The 26,192-nt window shown below is 40.4% G+C and overlaps 1 protein-coding gene across 2 annotated transcripts; it reads right to left on the bottom strand.

The window, feature by feature from the left end:
• Nucleotides 1–1,332: 1,332 nt before the first annotated feature.
• Nucleotides 1,333–20,797, bottom strand: LOC149936064 (uncharacterized). Of its 2 annotated transcripts, none has more exons than XM_090153092.1 (8): nt 20,482–20,797; nt 8,848–9,399; nt 7,116–7,320; nt 4,942–5,064; nt 4,692–4,804; nt 4,466–4,602; nt 3,750–4,407; nt 1,333–3,448 (listed from the first exon to the last, which is right to left on the bottom strand). In XM_090153092.1, exons 2-8 carry the CDS (start codon nt 8,995–8,997, stop codon nt 2,111–2,113), a joined length of 2,724 nt encoding a protein of 907 aa, XP_090009218.1. In that variant the 5' UTR covers nt 8,998–9,399; nt 20,482–20,797; the 3' UTR covers nt 1,333–2,110. The 2 variants fall into 2 exon arrangements, with proteins under 2 accessions (XP_090009218.1, XP_090009219.1); XM_090153093.1 differs by lacking the exon at nt 20,482–20,797 and adding an exon at nt 17,236–17,256.
• Nucleotides 20,798–26,192: the final 5,395 nt, after the last annotated feature.

Here is a 26,192-nt window from a genome sequence, read left to right as displayed (position 1 = left end):
ACCATACACGGTTTCGATAAGGGGGTCGAAATTAGGGCGGGGGGAGGCGAAGTTTGAGGTTAACTTGACCCTAAAACGCCGTAAATGTACGTAAAATAACCCGGAAAAAGGAACGGGAATTGCGACAACTTAACTTGACAAATCCCCCCCGCGTTGCAAGGAAAGACTCGGTGAGGCCACTAATATAAATTATATTAATAAATTATTTTTCGCAGCTCCATCTACCGTGTCGTTGGTTTCCACACCAAACAAACAAACAACACTTAACGACAATCCGTCCATAGCAATAGTCCCACTTCGATATATATATATCCATAAGTTAATGATATCATTAACTTATGATATATCTCGATGTGGAACTAAAAAACGCGATAGGGCAGGATAAGCATTCCAAGTAGAGGTATGGATTCCTGATAAGCGTTATTTTCACATGTTAAAAGCGTTTTAATTTTCGCTAGGCATTGAAAGCGGAGATTCGTGAGGTATCGTTATCTGGAATCTGCAATTACTAGTAAAAACACACGGAGAGTAGTGAGTCCTTAGCCAAGTTATGATTTATGTTGTCGTTGGTGAAAAATACTATCATTTGAAAAATGGCGTTGGGAAAATAGAACTTATGGTAAAAGTAAGAGTCAATAAAAGGCTTCGACCGAAATGAAAAAATATCACGATTTTAATAAAATCCTGCTGTCAACATAAAATTTCGCACATATAATTTGTTTTATATAATTATTCTACGTGCTAAAAAACCGCAAAATTAACAAGAATATAAAATCGAAAACAATACAACAATTATAGGTAGTAAATACGATATTTTTTTTTGTTCACGAACATCTACAGTTTACACCGACTATTCACTGAAATAGATCTAATATACAATTATAAAAGTTATACAATTATTAAAATACAAAAGTGGATTGAGACTCGCCCGCTATTTGGGGTCAGGGGGAAAACGCGCCTAAGCTGAGAAAGGGTTACGACGCTACGCGCGGCAAATTAGAAAGTCTAAAAACCACGCGGGAAACTTAGGAACATCTTTGGCAAATTGGGAGGCAGGGAACTCTTGTTTTTTTATTCGGTTGATTTTATTTCCATGACAACGTTTCGGAGGAGTATAGAGGTAAATATTCACAAACGCGGTACAAAATCTTTGTATATATTATCGTAAAACGGGGGGCAAAGGGATTTCATATGGCAATCTTTAAACGCTTTGAAAACGTTAACGAACAACTTCTTTTGTATTTATTTCTAGTAAAATGAATGTAATAATTAGCGTTTTTTTATTAATTTGCACCATCAATTTCGGAGGATGGGGGGGAACTAGAAATATACTTTTAAATATTTTTTTTCGTAAGCAAAAAACGACCGGGGTTGATCTCTAAAAATGTGAAACTTGAAAAGACTTTTTATATTAAAACAGCAATTTTTTGTTTGGTTTTTGGAATGAGACTGGAATTATACGAGGGAAACAATTACGTATACATTCCAGTTATTTTTTAAATTTCATCTTGATTTTGGTATAAATATCCGATTTAAATCAATTATTTTAGCTAAAAACATCGCTCTATTGATTCGTGGTAACCGAGCTCTCTTAAAAACCGCTTTTGTTATAGCGTTAAGTACCAAACAATCGGTACACGGCCAATTTGTTCCGAAGATTATTAGTATTATTATTTTTTAGTCGATTTTCTTCAAGCTTCGAATAATTTATACATCATCGATTCTTATTATATTAAATATCAATAAATTTTTTATCGATATCTAACTCGCTAAGAATTAAAACAAGCGGATTTAAATATATTTTTAAACCGTTATTTTTCATAGAGCAACATTTTGTTTTTTTACCACTTATTTAAAAACATTTTATCTCTTTCTCTCATTTTTGTATTATCCACAACATGATTAATTTGTACCCAATACATCTTGTACTTTCGCGAAACCAGCTGGCTATGGGTCGCGTCTATTGTATGAATAAAACTGCGTGTTGAAACGTGAACCGAAAAGTTTTCATTATCTCGAGTGTGGAAAAGGATTTGTAACTTACGTGAAATAAAATAAAAAGCGTTCTCTATTTGTATTTCTTCGAGGGTTTCGATCGGTGGTTTGTCTTTTACAGGTGCGTAACGGTGGGCGGTTTTCTTTGAGCCACTCCATTGGTCGAACCATTCTCTTCCTTCTCGGGTGACGAGTCGTCGATGGCCTTGACCTTCTCCATCTCTTCGGCAATCGTGGGCCCCGTCGTCTCTTTGGTTTCTTCCTGTTCTTCTTCTTCGATGGTTTCCGCCGACGCCATGGGTACGATTATGCCCGAATCTTCCATAACGATCCCGACAGAGGCGGCCGGGTTGGCGGAGACGTTGATTCGACTAGGACTCTTGACGACGACCCCGTCGCCGTTGACTAGAATTGGTTCCGGGGCGTAAGCGTGATTGACCGTCTCGTAGATCATTGCGTTGGATCCCCTGGCCGCCACATCCGTCACGCTGGGAACGGTGCATCTGCCTACCGACTGACAACCGGCGTTGGCCGTGTCCAATGTGATAGCCCGGACCATCTTGAAGACTCTCGGTATGAAGACGATAACTAGAATGACCGAGGCGGTCGACACCAGACCCAAACACAGAATAGGTTGTTTCCAAACCGGGTCCAGCTTGAAGAAGACGGCGACCCACGCCACCCAGACAGCGAGCGAAGCCAGGGTCGCCAGGAAGAAAAAGAGCCCTTCGTGGTAATTGCGTCGATTTCGAATGCAAAAGGGAGTCAGAATCAGTAGCAGAAGCAAGAGCAGGGAGACGTAGCTGAGGGCCAGCGTGTAGTCGACGGTGGAAACGATGCAGCCAACGCCGTCGTAGCGGATCGACAGGGGATTCGCTTCGGGTCCCGATACGAGCCACCATTGCTGTACGCCCAGAGCCAGTTGCACGGCGATCATGAAGAAGAACAAGGAGGTCTGAACCAGGCCGCTGACGTGGCCCAGCAATCCGTCGGGATCGGAAGTAGCGAGCATCAAAGAGCGGGCTAGGATTGGAGCGAAGATCAAGGCGTAAGCCAGACCGATTCCGATGGGCCGAATGTTGCAGACGATGGGAGAAGCTGACAGCATGAAGGGTACGATGGCGCCGTACGCCAAGACTATTCCCACTAAAATGAGGAAAGCGAAGGCTTGGCTTCCTTCCATGGCATCACCTCGACAAATACGGACCACGATGAAGACTAGAACCATAATGGCTACCAGGGTTCCGATGCTGGCTAAAGTGCTGCAGACGGCGACCCAAGGTTCGACGCGCCAGAAATCACCCAAGGTTGAGCGTGTCTTGTCAGGGTTGTTAAGACAAGGACACGAGGGACAGCGAAAGCGAGGGACTTTGAACCATCCGCCACCAACGTCGTGCAGTATTCCTAAGTCTTCCGCTTTCATTATCAATTGGTTATTGTAATAGAGTCCCACCTATAAAAATACATTTGCTCTAAATAATTTACAAAAGATAGAAAAGTGCGCGGTAGATGGCGGACAATTAAAAATAAAAATCCAGATAAATATCGAAATTCACCGAACCAATTAACAACCAATTATATAAAACGTGCTCGACTACTTGAACAAATCAGTATTCATTCCGCACTGTAGTCACGCAACCAAAACCAAAGCAGCCACAAAGCTTAAGCACTCACGCACTTAAGCGTACTGGGAAAGTGGAAAGGGAAAATACGATTGGCGGAAAAAGATCCACGCGATAATAAAAAACCCCTACCTCAATAAATCTCATGTTGTTTTGGGGTCCAACTTGATAAGCCATGACGCTGACGTTAAGTTGATCGCTGAGAAGCTGGGGCACTTGGAAAAGGTAATCGCCGAAAGTTTCGCAATCGGCGGTTTCGTTGTTGTTGTTGGCAAGTGTGGGGGGGCCATCGGCGACGGTGGGGCAGCCATTCCTCGAAGATCGGTAACGCTCCGTTAGCTTGGCCACACTCTCGGCAACGGCGATGACGTCGTTATTCAGAATGGGAGCGCATCCCGGAGAGATCTCTTCTTCTTCTTCCCCCGCCGACGCGCTTTCCATCCGCTTCGATTTCTCCTTGTAACACTCGTTGACAAAGGCCCGCACGTCGTCGTCCAACTCGACGCTGTCCGGGAAATTTAGCAGATAGTCTTCGAAACCCGGTACCTTGGTGACGGCTGATTGAGCGAAGTATACCTTGTGATGCTTCTCCGGATTGTCACTGACGTGACTCAGCTTGAAGCCCGGATATACCGTGGGACCCGCCACCAACCAATGAAGGTCGGCCAATTCGGAATAATGTGTCGACTGCTCTAAAGCTTTGAGCAGTTGGTAATCGAAACCCAGGAAAACTACCACTTGGGATCCCGACTGTTTGATGATCGGATAGATGCTCGAGTAGTTGGCGTCCCTTCAAAGTTTTAAAATATTAGAATTCTACTTTCGAGTATAACTTGGTTGTCAAATACCTGGTTATTATAAAAGACTGAGAAATGCAAATTCCCTCTCGGGCGGAAATTTCGAAAAATTGATCCCTTAATCCAGTGTTTTCAGTCATTAGCGTCACTTGATCCCATTCCAATCGGTTTAGCACCGAAGTAATAGCCTGAAATAATTATTTGACCAACGAAACAACGTAAGCTTTCATCCTTTGAGTCCCATTTTAAATCGTTTCTTTAATAAAGAAATACCAACCTTAATTTCCGATTCTAAATTGTTAAGTCGCAATTGTTGGTGTGTAACATTGAGCGAAGTTAAGAGACCGGAAATGGCCTCGGAATTGGAATAGTCTGTCGGTCCGATGTATCCTTCGAGGCAAAACAAAGAACGGGTCCATTTTATTAGAGAGAAAAAGTATGATCTATTTCCGGTGTACTATTTATACTAATAGGGGAGCAGACGGGGGGGGGCAGGATTACATTTCAAGATCGAAGAGTGTGTGTACCTAGCAACATATTGGCCGTCTCGTTGTCAGGGCAACGGTCTAATGTGCCCATTTGACTCAGGCCGTATATGGTCCTTCTCAGAGCCGTTTTAGTATCGGTGCAAGCGCTGTATCCAGCGAAGCCTGAAAAGAAAGCGGTAAAAAGAAGCTCCAATCAATGTCTTTTCCTCCAGAGAAAATGCCCGCCACCACCGTATCTAAAAACATTTTCTCCGACGAACTATTATTTTCCGGGAAGAGGATATCTAAGATTTATATCACGGTATTATTATTTACTCTATTCCAGCTAATTAATAAGAGATTTATTCCCAGTAGAATTTTATTAACCGTTACTTGATCGAAAATTATTATAGTACAATAAAAAATATCGGAGGTAATGACCAAATTTAGATAAATTCGAATTGCCATCCTAAACGTTTTGTGGGCCTTCAAAACATTGAAATTTTTCAATTTCGCACCTAAGTGTTCCCTGGATAAAATCCTGTCGGTACCAATAAAATAAATATACAGGATGTTTCAAAAGGTTACGCAAAAGTTTTAAGGAGTTGTAGGGGTGAGTTGAGAAGTATGCCTGTTTTTGCCTGTTTTTTTCCCATTTTCCTACGATGAGATAAAGGGGAACGCTCAAGCTTTAACCAGTTAGGTAGCCCTATAGCCCATTAAAAACTAAAATTTGTGGCGAAAACTGCATCAAAAATATTGAGTGGTTAATTTTTAATAAAATAAAGAAATTTCGGGAAATTGAAAAGCGCTCGTCCGCCGCGACACCTGGTGAGAAGTCGGTGAGACAGAAAAACAACCTAAAAGCGCGCGCTGCTGAAGACGCGAAAAATTTGTTTCGCACGCGCGGCGCGTTCCAGTTATAAGAGACTTAAGCCTAAATTTCGCGATTTTAAAATTTAGAATGGTTCGCAAATCGCTCATACGGGGTTAGGGGCGCTTGCGGCAGCCCCTAAGATGGCGGCGAAAATTCAAACCCAAACACCTAGCGTTATTTTTCGTTTAAACTTTTTGGGCCAAAAGCTATTTTTTCAAGACAAAAAAAGGTACGTGTTAGTATATTGAACGTCTTCGTGTGATAGGTAAAAAGGGACTTTGTAAACAAATCGAGGTAACCAGCGTACAAAAGTAAACTTAAACAGTATTTAAAGTTCCTGCTGCTTGGTTTTGCGCTTGTTGCAGCCTACTTCCATCGTAGGGAAATGGGAAAAAAACAGTCATACTTCTCAACTCACCCCTACAACTCCTTAAAACTTTTGCGTAACCTTTTGAAACACTCTGTATAATATAAAATACACTGAAATCCGTATTTGCAGGCATGCGATTACAAGGGGTGAAAAACTGTTTAAAAATAAGTTACAAAGGATAAGTCAACAGGAACTATAAACTTTGAAACTCATTGTTTCTATGGCAATAACTAAAATTAAAAAGGTAAACACATTGAGATTTAACAATAATTTATTATTGGGTGTAAAAGGCTAAATGAAATAAAGGAGACGTTTTGGCCAGTAACAGTTGGTTCGTAAGCGTCGGCTCGTATAAGTTAGACTGAAGAATGCTTTGGGGTCGAAACGTCTCGCTTATTTTATTGCGTTTTTTACACCCAATAATAAATATTTTTTGTTAAATCGCCATGTGTTTCTCATCTTGTATTTATAAAGTTTTTAATTTTAAGTTATGAGTTTTTATATTTTAGAAATATATAATTTAATAATCCACGAGAGTTTCGTGAAAATCCCGAAGAAAACCCTGAATTTATCTAAAAGACACTCAACAGACTAATGTTCTACAAACCCCTCAAGTATAGTGGTAGGCAGCATCCAGGCTCAACCTCACCTGGTAGGACGGTACAACCACGCGGCAACGGACGGTACAACCACGCGGCAACGGTACTATCATTCCTGGTCGCCAAAACCTCCTTAATTAGGCCTATACCCGGCGGCTCTTAACTGCTAATCCGCGTGAGGTAGTGAGTAAATTGGCGTGACGGGATGGCTAATCTTTTTTTAATGCCCCCACTTTCGGCCCGGTTATCAGCCCCAACCCCTGGTATTTGGGGCCGCGATAACGACGGGGAAAAAGGGTCGGTTCGCGTGGGACGCTACGTTTAAAGAACTATACGCCGAGTGACAGATATTGGAGAGGCGAGGAAAAAGGAAAAATGGCGCGCTCACCGACTGTCATTCCACCTCCGAGGATGTCCCTTTCGTTGAGCCACTCCAAAGCCCAAACGGCGGCCAGCATGCGTTGAGTTTCGGCCGCATTCACCGGGCGAACTTGATCCGCTGATCGGGCGGATGGGTCGCAGTCCCTCCGACTCGACTGCAGATTGAACAGTCCGATCAGAGTGGCGTTTCCGGAAGTTCGAGCGGACGACACCTATATTCAGATCCAACGTTAATGAATTTTGCATCCACTCATTCTTCGTATATAAAAGTATACGGGTAGGCTTACACCCGTCTACGAACGCGTATGGGTTTTCTAAATTATTATTTTATGAGAAGGGAATATTTGTAATTTCTCTGGGTTGGCCATTCGAATGGGCCGAATGATGGGGTTAACGGTCGGCGACCAGGGAAAGCCATTTAGAGATTAGCGAAGGGCGGTGGGAGGATCGTGGATGTCGGGGAGTTCTCTCATAGCGAAGGTAATAAGAGCGAGTTAGGGCTTCATTTGGCCAATGGGTTCGGGGATGAGTCCGAATATAGATGGAAAAATTGATATTTGCTTCGGGGATTCCCCGACGAACGAGTTATTGCGTTACGCGGTAATTAATAAGTTATACGTATCTTAGGGGATATTTTAATGGGTGCTTGTATGGATTGATGTCCCTCGTAATGAGGCAAAGCCGCACTACCTTTACTAGGTCGTTACAATTCGAGATATTTCGTCATAAATTTGCGGCTTGGGATATATCAAGTTATACACTAATTAATAATTAATTAATTTAAAGCGAATTTAAGAAAAACGGTGGGACAAATTTAAAAGATTTTAAAAAGCGGGCAATATTTTAAAATAGGTCAAAATGTCTACTGCTTACCTCCAGGCACACCGGAGTAAACACCAGATAAGTTGTTATAAACACTTAGAAGGTAGAATATCTAAATAGGGGGATAAATGCCTGCTTATCTAAACCAAAATTAAAGCCAGTAACCGAGAGATACGGCAGATTTTTAGAAACTGGTAACCTCCCAATCAATTATCCGGGCCAAAAATAACAAACACGTTTCCCGCGCGTTGGCTCTGAACAAACAAAGCCATCGAAAATCCGGTAGATTAAACTGCGGGATATATGTACTTCCTAAAACCATTGACCTCCCCTCAACCCACTCCAAAGAAACCACTCCCTCGAAAAAATATAAAAAGAAAAATGTTTGTTTCAGTTTGGGAATGGAACAAAAATGAACGAGGCGAACAGGCAAAAGCGGAGAGAGAGAGAGAGAGAGGATATCGATTGTCATCTTCTTCTTCATCCCCATCTTCCCTCTCTCTCCCTCTCTATCCTCTTTTACCATCTTCTTCTCGGAGTTCATCCGAGATAAAAGGGGATGTTGCATCTCTGGCTTTCTGTCGTCAATGAGAGAAGTTTCCAGAAAGATAAAACTAGATGCTTAAAACGAGGAAGAAAGTCAAGCCCGCGCTAGTCAAGGAAAGTAAGCGAGCTCCTCGCAATGACCTTCCGAAAATTTGAACATTCTACCCTCCTTTCCATCCTTTCCGCCCTGAAACATTGATCTGTTTAAAAACTAAAACGTTAAGAACGGATGAGATGAATTTTTTCAAAGGGAGCCTTTCCCGTCGGAGAAGACCGAGAGCGGGTCGGCTTGTTAGCAAACTGCACCCCCTTTCCCCGCTCGAAAGCAAAACGCGGGATGAAGGGAATTTCCATTACCGCTAGGAACTTACCTCTTTCTGTTCTTCGGAATAGCGGCACGTTGCCATGGTGACTGCCTCTCCAACAGGAGGCCATCTCCAGCATCCTGGGAAGCCCAAGAGCAAAACGACGGCGCAACGGAGTGTGCGGGCGAGGGATCGATAACCGAGCGGGTCCGCCATCCTTTCTCCGCAGCGAGCGCGCCTTCTCTTCTCCGGGACCTTCCTTCTTTTCTCCTCCTCTCTCTCTCCCTCTCTATGTCCTCTGGCTCCGCTAAAGTCGACGATGGCGCGGGCCTACTCTTCTATAGCGGCGAATTAACCGAGCGAAAACGGAGGCCAAAATTGGCGACTTATCGGTTCCACATTCTGTCAGTGCGGAGATCAGAGTCCGGCGCGCGTATCGCTGGTGAGGTTTCTCGGAGACGCTGGTACGACACCACCGACCAGCACCGGGACACCAGGCAAGAAGAGACGACGGAATCCGCGGCTACGGAGCCGGACTGGTCGGGCGCCGGCTTTTGGCCGATGCTGCAGCCAACAAAAGCGACATTTCGTTCCACGCGGAGTTGCAGCCGTATTTCTCTGGAAAATGAGAGAGAAAATGTGTATAAAGGCGGAGAGGAGCACCGGGGAGGAAAGAGGGCCGCGCGCGCTCCCCGAAATTTGCCCTTTCGCCTCCTCACTTAGATTTCTGCCGCCCGGGCGCAATTTTTCTTTCAATGGGGCGCGTTTTATACCTTTATTGACGATAACAAACAACACTTTTAGCGAGCGATTCCCGGGCTGCGGGAAATTCTCAAAGCGGGGATTTACGAAATAAACCTTCCCGTTGCTACCGGGCTTGTATAAAAAGTTCGCCAAATAAAACGATCGATGCGCGATTGAGAAGCATCGAGTCTTTCGCGAAACTTGGAGATGCCAAGTGAGAAAGAAAGAGGAAATGATTTCGCGGGGGTTATGACCTTCGCGCGGGGGTCGCTTTTGGTCCGATTGATTCTTCCCCCTCCCAGTTCCGCCAACTCCGTCGTTTCGGTGACCCTAATGGGCTTATAGATTATTAAGGCCATTTTAGAGTTTAATCGATAGTGGAGTATGGGGGGGGGGGAGAAGCCGTCTAAATTGCAGAAACATATGACACTGGTTAAGTAATTGTTTCCCTTTCAGAGAGGTGTAGGACCTTCCTTAGAAATTTAATATCTAATTTGATTCTCAAACCTAAATTTTCACGTAAAACTTTCGTATTACAACCCAATATATATTGTTTAAACATTTAACTGCCGTAACTTATAAAATATTGAATTTGAATTGAGATTTTCCCCAAAAGAATATCATTAACACATAGTCTAGAACGATTTTAGATAGTGAAAACTATAGTGTTAATGGTTGGTTCTGCACCTAAAACCAGCTACGTAACTATTTTACAAAAAATATTTTAAAAAAATTATAATTTGATTTACCCTAAGTTTCGAGAAAAAAATTAAAACTAAGTGCGTATAAAATATAAAAGTAAGTGAAGATAGACTTGTAAAATAAAATACTAAATTTATATTTTCCACGTTACGGTGAATACTTAATAAGTTAAAAAAACGTAAACGCGACAGGATTCAAAGGGATACGCTTGCCTCTACATTAAAATTAGCTTCGCATTTGGGATAAATTCTTTCCTCAAAAACCATAAAGCGCCGAAAGTCATTTTCCAGTTTTCGATGAAGCGTTGCCGAGTTTGCAGTAAACGCGAATACGTTACGCTAGGATGATAATCGGAAACTACTCCTTTCGCATCCTTAAGTAACTAAATCTGCTTTTCAAAGAAACGGTTCCCACACTCAACTCGATTCGGAACATTCTAAGTCAATAACTTAATTTCGCAGTCAAAAATTGAAATCCAGGATAATCGGGAACGAGAAAAGAAAGACTTTTGAGTTTCGTCCTCCCACCGCGAAGGGAGCCACCCGTAAATATACGGGAAGCCATTAATTAGGTTTCCAGGAGAAGGATCGAGGGGCCCGAATAGACCGCATTCCAAAGCCCGTGCGGGAAAAACAATCCCCGGGGGAAACCAAACCAGCATCCTCACTCTTCGGATTTTGCTATGCAAATGACCGAAACAAGCCAGAGGAAATATACACTAAAGGTGTTTTAGTTCTAAACATTCGGTTGCAGCTTTTTGTTACTTTGTATTTGTTGAAAATTGAGATGGAAAACCTGTTAACTACTATACCTTCTTTACTTAAATTAAAATACACAATAAAATAATAATAATTAATTATTAAATTAATGTAATTTAATAACGAAAAATATTACATCTTCACCCCAATGACAATTAAATAATAATCAGATAGGCTAATACCCAAGGCAAAACATTAGGCCTAAGTCATCAAGCGACTTTTAAAGCCATTAATTCAGGTGGCCGGGTTACAATGCGTAGGAGGGTGCCACGCGAGCAAACAGCTTCCTACACTAACTATTACCGTTAACCTCGACAAGTTTTTATGGATCTGGATGATCTGTATCATGAATTATACATAATTCGAAGCAGTTTTTTTAAGAGAATTTAGAAAAATTATACAAAAGTAGATATGCAGAATATGTAAACCCAATGGAAACAATTGATATTTAACGAAATTCTTGGAGCAGTAGTAATGGTCTTCAATCTGTAATGTAAATGCTTTAGGAAATCAGTTCGTCTCATCAGACTTCCATCTTCGTTACTTCTACCCTTCCGTTAGCCGGGTAAACGGAGTTGGAATTTTAAAATCGCCGGCGATTCAAAAGGGAACAACAAAACTTTTTATCGATCAGAGGGAAACGATATACGCTGGGAGGCGAGGTCCAATTCTGAAGAAGTACAAGTTCCCCTATTCACCCTAGCTATAGTCAAAAATCTGGCGTCTCCTCTCTCTTGTCCCTTGGCATGTAGCGACTATCGCGATCCGTGGTTGGGCTTCGGGGAAAAAGAAATTGATTTTCCGGGCATAAAAGGTCGCACTCGGTTAAGGGTAAATAACGACGCGCCCGCGAAGGTGACTTCCAACGCGAGCTCCACGAGGAAGCCATTGCCCAAAGCAGCCCTACTCAAAATTATGGATCGACCACTATTATACGCTTTTTATGAGCGCCACCATCCAAAAAAAAGGAACTGCGGAAGCTACCAGACTATATACAGTGAAGCCAATCTTCGAACCGTGTTTAGTCCGCAGTCGCGTCGAAAGTAAGGAAAAGGGTACAATCAATATGGGGATCTTCGCGCTCTATCGGGAAGTTACGCGTGTGGCCGACGTCAGTGATGGGAGGAGTGGAGGCGCGACTAAAAGAGGCAATTTTTCGTTCCTGGTTGCACCTGATTCTCAACGGAAACGTTTGTTAAAGAAATCTCTCGGGGCCAACTCTATATATCGCTTCTAATACATTATTTGCGACAAGCGAACAGCGCCGTAAGAGCTTCTAGTAGCGTTTTCCTATTTTTATTTGTTTGGGAATCGACTTGTAAAAAATTGTGATAAAAACGCTCTCAATGGAGCGAACCAAAATATAGCGGCGATTTCAACGTTTGCCCCTTTCCTGGCGACACGCTTCAAAAGGCTTAAAATTTAAAATTTATGCAAATTCGAAGAATTTAACACGTGGATTTTCTCATAAAACCTTTTAAAGGGAATTTCAACGCTATTACGCTCCACTATATACGGTAGAGGTATATGCACGTTTTAAAGACAAAATTAGCGAGCGTTTCTTGAAGATTATTGGATAAACTAGAGAATACGAAAATATATAAATAAAATCTATGTTAGCGTTTCTGGATGACTAAATATTACCACGTACGTAATAAATTTGAATATTCTGAATAATTGGTGTTTCTTCCTTCATAATACGTGATATATCCGGTTATTATTCACTAGAAAAATAAATAAGGACACGAAACCCAACAGGATTTGTACGCGTGCCTACAAAAATTACAAACGTAAAATTACAACTTAATTAAATATGGTACGCGTCATTTCTTGAGAAAAATTCATATCGATTTTTTTTGCTTCAAGGTGCCGAAATGTATTTTTTGAAGAAAATTAACGAAAAAGAACCCAAAATATTTATCGTAATTAGCTTTGTTTTGTTCTCGTTGGGATATTGCACGTTCTACAAAACTGGTTCATTACATTCAATAACATCGACGAAACTCGTTAGATATAATCCATATAATCCTAATCGTAAATGTTCCACGTTCTCTCACTCAATAAAAAGTAAAATTCGGCATGCGTGACTAGATGCCATCAGTTTCTTTCTCAATGTTCATTCCAACAATCTCTCTTTCGCTCTCTCGCTCATATACCAAACAACTGCTTTTCTCAGAAGTCTATGCTACAAAGACAAAACTATAGGATCCGCTTATACTTTGTTTCCAGACTGCACGCCTATAGAAATATACTTTTTCAACACCGCAATATTGAGAATCTACGTTTAAAAAGAAAATATTTCAGGACACCCAACCACGCCTTTCAAATACAGGGTGAAACGTAGTTTCTTGTCAAGGCAAAATAAATTCCAAATAGTTACGCTAATAATGTATTTAGATTAACAGTAAGTAGGTAGCGGAACTTATCTGTTTCCATGTATAATAATCAGCTAGGCTATTACCCAAGGCACCAACTTAGGCAGAAATAACATAGCTCCTTTTAAACGGGTGGCCATTCATGCCACGCGAGCCAAAAGCTCCCTACACTAACTATTAACGTTAAACTCTACAAGGCTTTATGGAAATGAGAAAACCCCCTTAACCAGTGGTGAGAGAACTTGAAAACTCTACGCGGAAGGAGTGGTTCCGAGTTTTAAACCAGTGCCACAAGCTGGAACGGAACTCGGCTCCTCTTGCTGCGAAAGTGCTAACCACTCCGCCACCCCACCTACATGGAGAAAACCGCCCGCGACTGGGATAAAGGAGGGAAATATGACAAGAGTATAGACGCAGGGGCATGGCTTTTCTTCCAGGGAATCACTGGGAATTGTCCACATATTCGAAATACATTCTTGGTTAAACAAATCCACGGTCGTATAAAGCAACCAGAGGTTTGACAAATCACAAATTACAGTGAAACTTCAGAATATTTGTTAAAATATATTCCTCGACATACACGCCAGTTTGAATTGAACTGTCAGCGGAACTAGATTCAAATTTAAGGCGAGAGGGGCTCGTCTCTCTCTAGATTGCGGTTAAGTTCTCCCGTTTTAAGCGCCGCGCGGGTTTCGCTGTCAACGTTGATATGGAAAATGAAGGGATGAAGATGCCAGCATCCTTGAGAGAAAAGGCCGAGGATCAAGAGATGAGAGGAAGAGGAAGGGGCATAGATGGGCGGAGAATACGAAGGCATTCGTTTGTTACGACACAGGGCACGCGAACCAGATCTAAAACAGGCAAACAGCGAATGCACGGAAGGAGAAAGCGGGGAGCTGAGAATCGATTTGATAATAGAGCAAAACACACGAAACAAAACAAAAACTAAACACACACAATAGCGACCGCTTCGTAATAATGGCGGCGGAAAAAATTGAAACACGTTCGTGGGCAACTAAAAAATAAACAAAAGGAGGCAGCGTATGGAAAGAACCATCATCAAAAATACCTACAGTCTCCGAAAGACGAATACTTCCCATTATAATAATATATAAATAGAAACCCAACTTTTCCAAAAACCTCAACGTTCAAATTTGAGTTTAAAAAGTTTCAGTTTTTAATGAAGTTTCTTTATAACGAAATATTGCCAGGGTCGCCTTAATATTTGTAGATTAAAATTTTACATTGTTAGAAATTTCCTCGGACTATTTAAGACCAAAATTAGATCATTTTGAACTTTATATTTTATTAGATGTTATTAAATTTACTTCAGTTGATATCTTATTATAAAGGTTCTGTTTTAACTGAAACATTGAACTGCAATATTTACAAATCTTAGCTTAATACTCTCAAGATAAATTTAAATTCCCTGTTTTTTAAATTTTTTAAATTCAATGACTCTTCCTTGATTTTTATTTATTTTTTAATTGCCAAATTTTCCCTGCTTTTTTATCTTTTTAAATTTCCTGACTTTTTCCTGCTTTTTGACATTTTTTTTAATTCCCTGACTTTTTTAAGAACTTTTATGACTTTTGCCCTAACTTTATATTTATTTTTAAAATTCCCTGATTTTAATATTTTCCTTGGCCTTTAACACTGATAGCAGGTGCCTTTGAGCCTCAACCGCCATACTTCCACATTTTCCCTTATTAAATTAAATACCCGATGTTATAATAATGATAATTAGAGGCTAATGACATTATCATTGTTGCATTTTAAAGTTTCAAAGAGAGCCGCTGTGCCTAATTAGACTATTAGAGTAACTGGAGAGAAACCCCAACGGATATAAAACCGATAATAGATTATCGTATTGATAACTGTACTAGAACTAGTGTCGGAAGATAGTTGGTGATAATAGTTATACTATATAATCAAAATAAATCATATTAGACGTTTACATGCTTTAATATCAAGGTATAATCAAATATTATTATTATTAATTAATTAATTAATAAACGGCACTAAAACTTTGTATGTCACGTTTCCACATTCTTTAATACTTGTAGTAAAATAAAAATGTACATATAAACCGAAGTTCATCAAGATTTCATGGTAGACGAACATAAGGAGATGCCCTACGTTATGTAAATTGTAGAGATCGAAGTGAAATCTGTTGCAAATACAATACCATGTAAGGCAAAACAAAACTAAACGAGTGAAGGAGCCAATGAAAATTAAGATAATTATCATAGTCAGAGCGACTAGTATGTTCTAAACATATTATCAGTGAGCTTTAATGTTAAATTAATCATATAAGTATGGCTAGCACTTTCGCTTCAGCGCAAGATTAGCAGGGGTTTTATTCCAACTCTTTCCGTGTTGAGTTTGCTAGTTATCTCACCCTGGTTAAAGGGGTTTTCCCCTGAGCTCTTTGGTTACCATAAACGGTAATAGGTAGTGTAGCCAACTAACATTTGCCAACACCCTCCTACGTATTATAATCCAGCCACCTGATTTAAAAGCAATAAAAGACGCTATATAGCTGACTTGGGCCTAAGGTGGTGCCTTGGGTATTAATAATAAATAATCAGCTAGGCTAATACCCAGCAAGGCACCACCTTAGGCCTAGGTTAGCTAGCGACTTTTAAAGCTATTATTTCAGGTGGCCGGGTTACATTGCGTAGGAGGGTGGAGGCAAGACTTTCATGCCACGCGAGCCAACAGCTCCCTACACTAGCTATTTACGTTAACCTCTGCAAGTTTTAATGGAAGGGGAAACCGAAGACCCAGAGAGAAAACCCCTCGAATCAGTGGGGAGAAAACTTGAAAACTCAACGCCGAAGGAGTTGTACAGAGTTTTCACCCAGTGTCACAAGCTGGGATCGAACCTGGCTCCTCTTGCTGCGAGGCGAAAGTATTAGCCTAGCTTATTTTTATTATTATTATATTAGAAAATGGACTAGTACTTGTAACCAAATAAATAAATCGTGTGAAGAGTGGAAAGCTTCCGTTTCTAGTGAAAAGAGCAGATTCGCAACAGGATCATCACAATAACAACGATAGTGGAATTAAACTCCCAATTGTATAATAGAAACCATAGGAAGAAGCCTACAGATTTGGGCAAGACGCTTTCGTAATCCCTCTGACAAAAGCGATATTTTCTGAGACCTATAGTCGCCTTCAACTTCTGGCGGGCCTCCACTCACAAAAGCCTTTTCTTCCTACAAGTTGCCAGAATAAAAGACCATTTCCCTACGTACTCCAACCGTCACTCGACAGTTCCGGAACGAGACAGGAAGCGGGTACAGTCTATTCTACCGCGCTTATCAATCATCTTTCGAGTGACACTCGAACAGGCGCCCACTCCAAAGCAAAGAGGAATAAATGAAGGGGAAGGGGAGAGTGTGGATTCCGACATTGAAAACCAAATCCATACAAAAAGGATAATGACTAAAGGCTAGAAAAACAGCGCTATGATAAAATTATCTCTTTAATTTGCGATCTCGGATACCGTTACCCGGATCTAACTCTCCTCCCCCTCAAGACAAACTAAAGAGCTTGTGTTGAAGCAATGAGGTAGAATAAATAGAGATCCAAATCCGGGACCTACCGTTTCGCGGGACAGTATTTGTTGAGTTGGAGAGTTAGGCCTAGTAAATGAACTTGATCAAATCGTTTTGGCGCCATCTATCGTGTTATTGGAAAACTAACCTTTGCAAAAGTGTCTGCTTATAGAAACAGATGGCGCTAACACGATTGGATAAAGTCCTACTCAAATAAAACGTGTCCCGCGAATCCCAGATTTATTTGTATCTCTAGTTCATATTCTACCTCATTGGGTTGCAGAGATCCCACTATTAAAATTATTAATTTACCTAAGCATTTCTTCTTTTTAAGAATCGCTTATTTTTGTCCGTTGGATCACGTAAAACCTCGCTTTGGGATAATAAAAAAAAAGGAAGTTAAAAAAAATTGTCTCTGCTTTCGTGAAACGCTCCAACGATCCTCTGGCAATCTTACAGAACGGCTATATTTACAGTTCCAGAAAGAGAGGGTGCCCCTACGAGTTCGCCTTCCACGCGTGTGTTTCCGAGATATAGGGATGGAGATGCAGTCTTAGCGACAAAGAGGGTGCCTGTGGATTCTCTATGTCTCCTGTTTTTTTTGGATGCGCAATCGAGGGAATAGTTCCGTAATTAGAGTGCGATGCTATCGCAATTAAACGTTCTTCTTAACCCGACGGAGAAAGAAATCTAGAAAAGCGTGTGTTACGAGGCTGCCCCCTGGTGCCTTTTTTCATCCACTCTGTTTTTGGTAATCGGGACGCGTATGGCCGTGCGGATAAATTTTCTAAAAGAAACGAATTGCCTAATTAGGGTTTTGTTTTCGTTACTGTTGGCGATTACCGCGAGTTTGTTTCGAGAAGATTAAATGAACCTAAAGCTTGGTTCGAAAAATTAATATCAAAGTTTTTTTTATCTCAAAAAACTAGATTTTGATAAAGCTTGTTTTTAAGTTGGTTTTTATAAGGTTTTATGGCAACTGTAAATTTGAATATAAAAATAAATTTATGTTGTGTCTGTTCTAAATGTTCTTAAGCATTAAGCCTTTTTTATGCCTAAGTAAGTAACTACGGTTTATTTCTGGATAAATGTTTAAAAAGTTATATATTTAAATTTATAAATATTAATTTATATTTTAATACGCAGATCAAATTTAGTATAAACTTCCAAAACAACCGAAATAGCTAGGTTTAACAATGATTGTATTACATAAATACGTTCTTGGTGCGAACTTCTATTTGATCGAGAAAACAGTGAAACACTTTAAAAATTAAGATAGGGTTAGCTCAAGACTTCCTGAACCATGTCAAATTCGTGAGAAATCTTCGGTTTTCTTGCAAGATTAGTAAGAATCCATACTTTCCAGCCTCGCTTTTAAAATTAAGTTCTTGCAAGAATTCCTGCCGACTTTACGCGCTTAAGGTCATAATGAGCTTAGCGTACTTACGAGAACCTACGGAACAAGCTATGCAGTTTACGGTCCTTGACTTGGTAGCTTTCTTAATAACGTTGGCCTTTGGGTGAGTAAATTGGCTTAGTGTCTCCTCTTTTAAAGTGCGCTTAATTATTTTAAAAACCGTGAGTTTTAAAAAATATATATTTTTAGTTTTAAACCAAAGGCTCTCCTTTGTTATCTTTATCCAACTCTCCGGTCAAAATAAACAAAGAAAATTAATTCAATCAGCTGTTCCGACGGAGTATTTAACAGTTGGTAAATAACGTTAAATAAAGTTATGGTATAAAAAAGTTATTAAATATTTTATCATCAAATATTGATATAATTTAATTTAAACTGACCGTTATCGATGGCAAAACGTGATGCGACGGAGTTTTTTTGAAGTAAATATAAATTTTTCTTACCTTTTACCACTGTTTAGGGTTGTTTTTATGGCTTTCACAAAATGTTATTCACTATTTATCAATATTCATTACCATTTACCAATATTCTTCACCATTGGACAATATTTACCATTATTTTCTACAAATCACCAATATCTACAACTTTTTTTTTACAATTTACCAATATTTACCACTATTTTCTACTATTTACCACTAGTTTCTACTATTTACCAAAATTTACCACTATTTACCACAATTTTCCACTACTTACTAATATTTACCACTATTGGCGAATATTTACCAGTATTTGCGAATATTTACCAGTATTCATTAATATACCGTTAATTACCATTATTTACCAAAAAAGTGTATCTAGTTCAATATTTAACCAAATTTACCACCGTTTACCACTATTTTCCAAAATTTACCACTACTTATCAATATTTACCACTACTTACCAAAATTTAACACTATTTACCACTACTTACCAAAATTTAACACTATCTACCAATATTTAACATTTCTCACCAATATTTACCACTTCTCACCAATATTTACCACTATACTTACCAATATTTACCACTATACTTACCAATATTTACCACTTCTCACCAATATTTACCACTATACTTACCAATATTTACCACTATACTTACCAATATTTACCACTACTTACCAATATTTACCACTACTTACCAATATTTACTAATATTCACTATTTACGAATATTTACCCATAATCCCTATTTACCAATATTTACCCCTATTTACCAATATTTTACACTACTACCAATATTCACTAGTTACGAATATTTACCACTATTCATTAATATACCGTTAATTCCCATCATTTACCAAAAAATGTGTTTCCAAAACAATAATTCAAACCCTAAAAAACGGAATTTGGGAAACCGTTTTCAACGGAAGGTTACAAAATAAAATTTGAAACAAAAAACCAAAGCATGAAACCAAGCGTCTATTTCGGCACTCGATTTCGTTTATAACTTTCGAATGGCGTGAATATAAACAATCTCTTTTCGCGAGGAACAATAAACAAAAACCGCGGACGCTGGCACACGTTTCCTCTTCGGCAGTCGGCCCGACCATTCAACAATAAATTTGATTCTAACTTACGTAGCAATAACAAAAAAAAATGTAAAATACTAAATATAATAAAAAAATGGGGGAGTATTATGGCGGCGAGAGTTGTGGACCAATGGACGACGACGGCGGCGGCGAACGCGAAGAGACACACCAACAAGCTCGCGTCCGCAGCAGCCTCGAAACGCTTCCGTTTGTGACTTCGGGAATTCAAATTCACCACGTTAATAAGTCGCAACGGCGCGACAAACAAAACGGCCACGAAAAGAGTGTCAAACCCGCGCTTCATTTTTTTCTTCGCGCGACTCGGATGGAATTAGGAAGACCCACGAAAAAACATTTTCAAGGACCTCCTTTATAGTCTATTCCTTCCGTTCCTTGTCGCAATCCCACGAAGATAAATGAAGGAATTAAGTTACCCGGGGGGTCAAAAGGTCAAGCTGGAGTTACACGCCCATCGCGAATTTGAAACGACAAACAAACGTCAATTAACGACTCCGCCAAAGCGCGCTTTTAGCGATACGAAAACATACGTTACGAAACTTTATCAAGAAGGGGCTACGCCTATCGCCGAAGATTTAGCATCGCGTTTTTACGTAAACAAAATTACTTTACTTACGTTATTTTTCTTTTTCGGGAAGATACAAAAAACGCGGCTTTTTAAAGTCACTGTGGTTACTTAAACGCGAATAGTTAATGTCCCGAATAACGGTCACTCAAATCGCGTAAGTCAAACTAACAAAAGGCGACGAAATTATCCAGATTTGCAAAAGCGTTCTCGATCTTTCTTATTTTTTGCTTTCGCAACACAGCCACAAGCGCGCGACCGTCGTTATAATAATACCATTTCGTTCGAACGCCGAGAGAAACTGTCGGCTGGAGGTCTCGCATCCAGAACAACGGAGAAGAGCTCGGATCGGCGCAGCGGCGGCACCTTTTCGAACCGATTCTGCTCGCTCTCTTCCCGGGCGAAGGAGGCTGCGGCAGTTCAGTGGCGGCGGACGCCGACGATCGAGGGGGAGCTCAACCATGGCCAAGGAGGACGCGGGGAGGGAGGCCACCCCTCGATGCACCCTCTTGATTATTATTACAACGAGGAAATGCTAGAAACGACGCGCGCTTTATAACGCCAGCGCGAGGCGCCATTCGGTACTGTTGCGTATATAAGCTACGGATTACCATCCCTACCCTGGTTGGAGCCCCTCGAATATGGATTATAATAGACTGGCTGATATTACATTGGCCAGTTATACGGGCATATAACCCCACCCACCCTTTACGGGAGCACGCTAAGGTCGTCAAATTTAACGGGCTTTTGATTTCGTTACGCAAACTTGCAATTTTCCAACGCGGAGATCTAGATTGCGAGACACTTCTGTAGTTCTAAATTTCAATTTGCGAGTAGCCTAATATTCGTTTCTCAAAAGTAGTCCCTCTTTAAGATTTAATTAATTTTCAAAGGGTAAAATTTATGACCTTGCTTTGGAGCCCCACAATTGTAATTCAATTGCACCTTAGCATAACTTAAAATATACTATAACCTTAGCCGAGAGCGGGCCTGGGGCCCTGGCCCCGATTGTGTCTTCTTGAGATAGCTATACGTTTTAGGGGCGAGACCCGGGAGTAGTATACCTCGTTTATTCAAATCCGGGCCCTTAGGTTGCTCGAGCCGCGGTAATTATTAATCGCTTCCCCCTCTATTGTCAGGCCTGCGCGTCTCCTAGTCCTAGCGCCACCGCTATAGAAGTTCAAACGGATAAAACGTTGCTCCTAAGAAAATTTGATTATTAAAACCAGCGTTAATTGAATTATACGCGCGAGAAGAACAAATTTTACAGTAAAACCAATTAGCATAATTAACTCACATACTTGACTAATCTCTACCAGCTAGGATATAAATAGAAAAATCTAATCAATAGATGTCGACTCAGCTATGGCAGCCACCCTTTTCCTGGTCTCATTAGAATTAGCCTTCACGATTTAAGTGTTATTATTAATAATAACATGGACATGAGAGGGGTACCGCGTACGCACCTGCTTTGAATCAATGAATCAGACCCCCTAAACCCACCCTCGCCCGTTATCTATTCAATGGAGATGGTCTCTTCCTACGCTGGAAGGGGGAGATACGCTTCCATGATTTTGGTGGTCTATCCCGCAATCAATTTCTCCCCCCGTCCGCGATCTGTAGAGTACCTATATGGGTCTCTCCTCCCCCCCCCCTCTCTCTCTCTCTCTCTCTCTCTCTCTCTCTCTCTCTCTCTACATGAAAAACTAATCTGGATCTCCGATGTGATGGAAAACCGTCAGGTTTCGGCGACAGCTCGTACTCGATCGTGTCCGTTTCGTCAATTTTCCCCAAATAAAGGAAACTAAAATATATGCTAACGAGAGCGCATAAATTTCAATACAATTCTTTTAATTTTATGCCAAAAAAATTCCGCGGAAAAACCAATATTTGTCCTGAAATGCTATTTTATTTTTTTCTAGCGCTTTCGTTATACGTATAGTTTTAAAATATTGAGTACGTGGCCCTCTTGTTTTATCACGCCTTTGGACGATGTTCGATTCGAAGCACGGAAAGGTATAATCTGTGGGATCAAATTGGAGATCATGTACAATCCCTCTCAGCAGTCTCAGTAACTGTATCTAATATTTTTCGACTCTATATTTTTGATAGACCATGTCCGAACTATAAAGCCCAAACCGCAGCTGTTCTGGATGTATAAGGGAGCGAACCTTGGAGTTAAAACTGACTAACTCCAAAATATATCGTTATAGGGAGTATAAACTTCTGTATTTACGGTGGATCAACGAGTTTAACGTTTTTGCCAACAGGTTTAATAGGAGCCAGGGATGATTGACGCTTGTTACCTTAACTTCAATTCGTAACGCGTCTTTTTGACTTACAAGGAGAGTACCCGAGGTGTTTATTGCCGATTTTGTTCAAAATCGGGCGTAAAGCCGCGTAATGTAGACCTATATGAGATATGAAATTTCCCAAAAGGAGACGTTGCACTACTCATTCGATTTGCCATGGCAACCGAAAATGTTTTTGACCACTTAAAACAAAAATAAGATTTTTTCCTTATTTTACCCAAACATTGTTACAATTTTAACCCAAAAATGTTCCAATACACCCAAACTTGATGAAATTTACCTAAATGTGGTAAAAAATAACCCATTTCGTGATTTTCAATTTTTTTTAAATTTTCGAACCGAAAAATCCCATGCTTTTTTAAGTGGACAAAAACATTTTCGGTTGCCATAGCAAATCGAATGGGTAGTGCAACGTCTCCTTTTCGGAAATTTCATATCTCATTTAGGTCTACATTACGCCCGACTTCGCACAAAATCGGAAATAAACACCTCGGGTACTCTCCTTGTTAGTTTCAGTTTTGGCTCTGGGATTTTGTGATAATTTAGTCAAAGTACGTGAGGCCCCTATTTTTTTCGGGGAGCTTAGAATGATTTGGTCATTCGTTAAAAATATTGTGTTTCAATACCAAAAATTTCAATTTCTACGGTCCCCATAATAAATTTCAATAAAAATTTTAGGAATTTAAAAGTTAGTTCCCAAAGGCTTCGCTAATTTTCAATATATTGGGCCCCTTCCCATAGGATTTGGAGGACCTTTTAAAATTTTCGGGGTGGGCCATTGTCTATCTGGCATTTTTATTTCCAAAACTACTTTCTTCACGGCCACGAAACTCTGCAGATCGCCAGAACTATTTACACCAGTGGCTCCCAATTTGTTTATGGCAATGGAACCCTAAATTATCCACCTAATTCTGGCGGAACCCCAACTAATTGTGGGGTGGCGGAGTGGTTAGCACTTTCGCCTCGCAGCAAGAGGAGCCGGGTTCGATCCCAGCTTGTGGCATTGGGCGCGAACTCGGAACAACTCCTTCCGCGTTGAGTTTGCAAGTTCTCTCCCCACTGGTTTAAGGGGTTTTCCCCCGAGTTCTTCGGTTTCCCCTTCCATAAAAACTTGTTGAGCTTAACGGTAATAGTTAGTGTAGGGAGCTGTTGGCTCGATCTCGTGGCATGCAGGGCTTGCCACCACCCTCCTACGCCTAAGGTGGTGCCTTGGGTATTAGCCGAGCTGATTATTATTATTATTATTTATAATTTTTTTTACTTATCTTAAAACCCCTGAGACCCTTCCGCGGAACCCTGGGGTTCCGCGGAATACTTTTTCGGAACCGCTGATTTACACATCCCAGATAATTACTAAGAGTCCTGGATTATTAAGGAATTTCAATATTAATAAAAGATAACCACATTTATCGTTAGTTCGTTACATATCACGAGAAAAGCGCCACAAAGATACCATGGTAGTAGTTTAGCACTATTTAATTACGTAATTTTCTACATGTTCCAACTTGTAAGAAAATACTGCAATAGGAAGCACGAACAGTTTACCACGGCACCACCTGGTTCATTATCATTCGCGCATAATACGAAACCGCCTTCACGTAAAATCGGTGCCATGACACGATGGTAAAGGTCGCTTCGAAAAGATTAAAATAAAAAATATTAGATCGTGGACTGTATAAATAATCCACCCATCTGCCCTCTAAAACTCGGACCCCGTCGGAGCTCAACCCGGGCCTCTTCACAGCGCGTCTTTTAGACGAGCAGTATCGATTATTTTCTCGGAAAAATCTGGGCACAGTTTGACGCAAAATTTTAGGGTGGAGAAGCGTCCGCTTAGCGCAGAACGCGAGGGGACCAAACCCACCTTTCACAGCAGCCGCGTAACACACATATCTCTTCTCCCTTTAAGTGGCGGTGATTTTAAGAAGAAAGTAGAGGGGATTAGAGATACGGAGGAGGACACCTTTTACGCTAACACACCTTTTTAGGGGAAACTTTTAAGAGCGGATATCTTGACGGATCTCTCTTTCGCTAACTCGAGATTGACTCAGGCTTTCAATACACGACCTTTAAATTAACCCAAAACGTGGTTTGACTTCCACCTCGGACAATGTGATCGTTAAGGTGTGTACACATATTGTTAGTAGCGTCGTATGGGAATAATAATAATACGCCATTTCAGGGATGCGGTGCGTGCAATCGCAGGGCCTAACGAGCCATCTACTATCAGATAAGAGAAATGCTTAGTATGTAATTTCCTTTTCTCTCGTTTCTACAAAACTTAAATGCTATTTCCTAATACTACTATAGATGGCTCCATAATAAATACCGAAGTGGAACACTAGGCTGAAAAGTTACTGACTGAGAGTTTTGGTTTCTTAGTATGAACGGGCCCGGCCATTATATACAGCCATTCGGCTCCAAAAATATAAATTGAGCAAACGACCCGCCAGTTCCAAACCGTAGACCGCTAGTAAGAACTTTCAAACAAGCGAATCGCATCCACCCATTACAAAATTGAATTTATACCGAGAGGTGTTTACTGAAGTGGCCAACATTAGAGGCTTCATTGATCGAGTCACACAGGGAATTCCAAAAGACAGCGCCGTGATATAAGAACGAAAACCTTTTCCACGCAATCTTTTACAACGACCAAGCGGAATCTTCTTGGAATTGCCACTACTGACCATATCACTGAAGGACTTATAAGCTATACCAAATACTTTGATAGCTTCAGAGCATAATGATCCATGGATTGTAGAGTCAGCACCATTCAAAAAAGAGCTCTTGAGAACGAAAAAATATCCCATCTTTTCCAGTTTACTATCGAGAATTCGAAAAGAAATTGGTCCAACTTCAATGTGCATCAAACTATAGGTCTGAAATACTCGAGACCTTATATCTCAATCTATGAAGACATAAAATATTCTGGTGAGGTTTTTGAATATTGGGTGAGAATTAGTTGATTCAAAAACCAATAACGCGAGATTTCTCTGAAATATGTCCACAACTAAACTTTGGTACATTTATTTCATTAAATAAAATAAATACCAAACATCATAATCAGAGCCCAATATAGACAAAATAATGAAGATTAAAAAGATAAACATAAAAAGCTGTTAGTTAAGATGGTTGTGACTTTTTAAGGTCCGTATGGATAGTCGTATTCTAATAGAAAAACGTATTTTAAAAATTAATTTATAATGATTGGAAGGAAATTAAAAAATTGCGTGCGATTTAGTGCGTTTTAAGTACTGAAGCGCTTTTAAGCGTAGTAACCCTAATTCGAATGACGTCATTCATTAATATTTCCACACGCAAATTGGAAGATCTCTACAAAAAATATCACCTTGAAATGACGTCACGCGAGAAAGAGCAAACCGTACCCTCCTCGCAGCCATTGAACAGACTGTCAGTTGATCCTTTTCATTTTCAACATAAGGGTTCCCT

The sequence above is a fragment of the Leiobunum rupestre genome, chromosome 7 (assembly GCF_980474605.1).
Source record: "Leiobunum rupestre chromosome 7, qqLeiRupe1.1.hap1, whole genome shotgun sequence".
Classification (NCBI taxonomy): domain Eukaryota; kingdom Metazoa; phylum Arthropoda; class Arachnida; order Opiliones; family Sclerosomatidae; genus Leiobunum; species Leiobunum rupestre.
The sequence above is the reverse complement of the archived record's forward strand: the minus strand, read 5'-3'. Positions and strand labels throughout refer to the sequence as shown.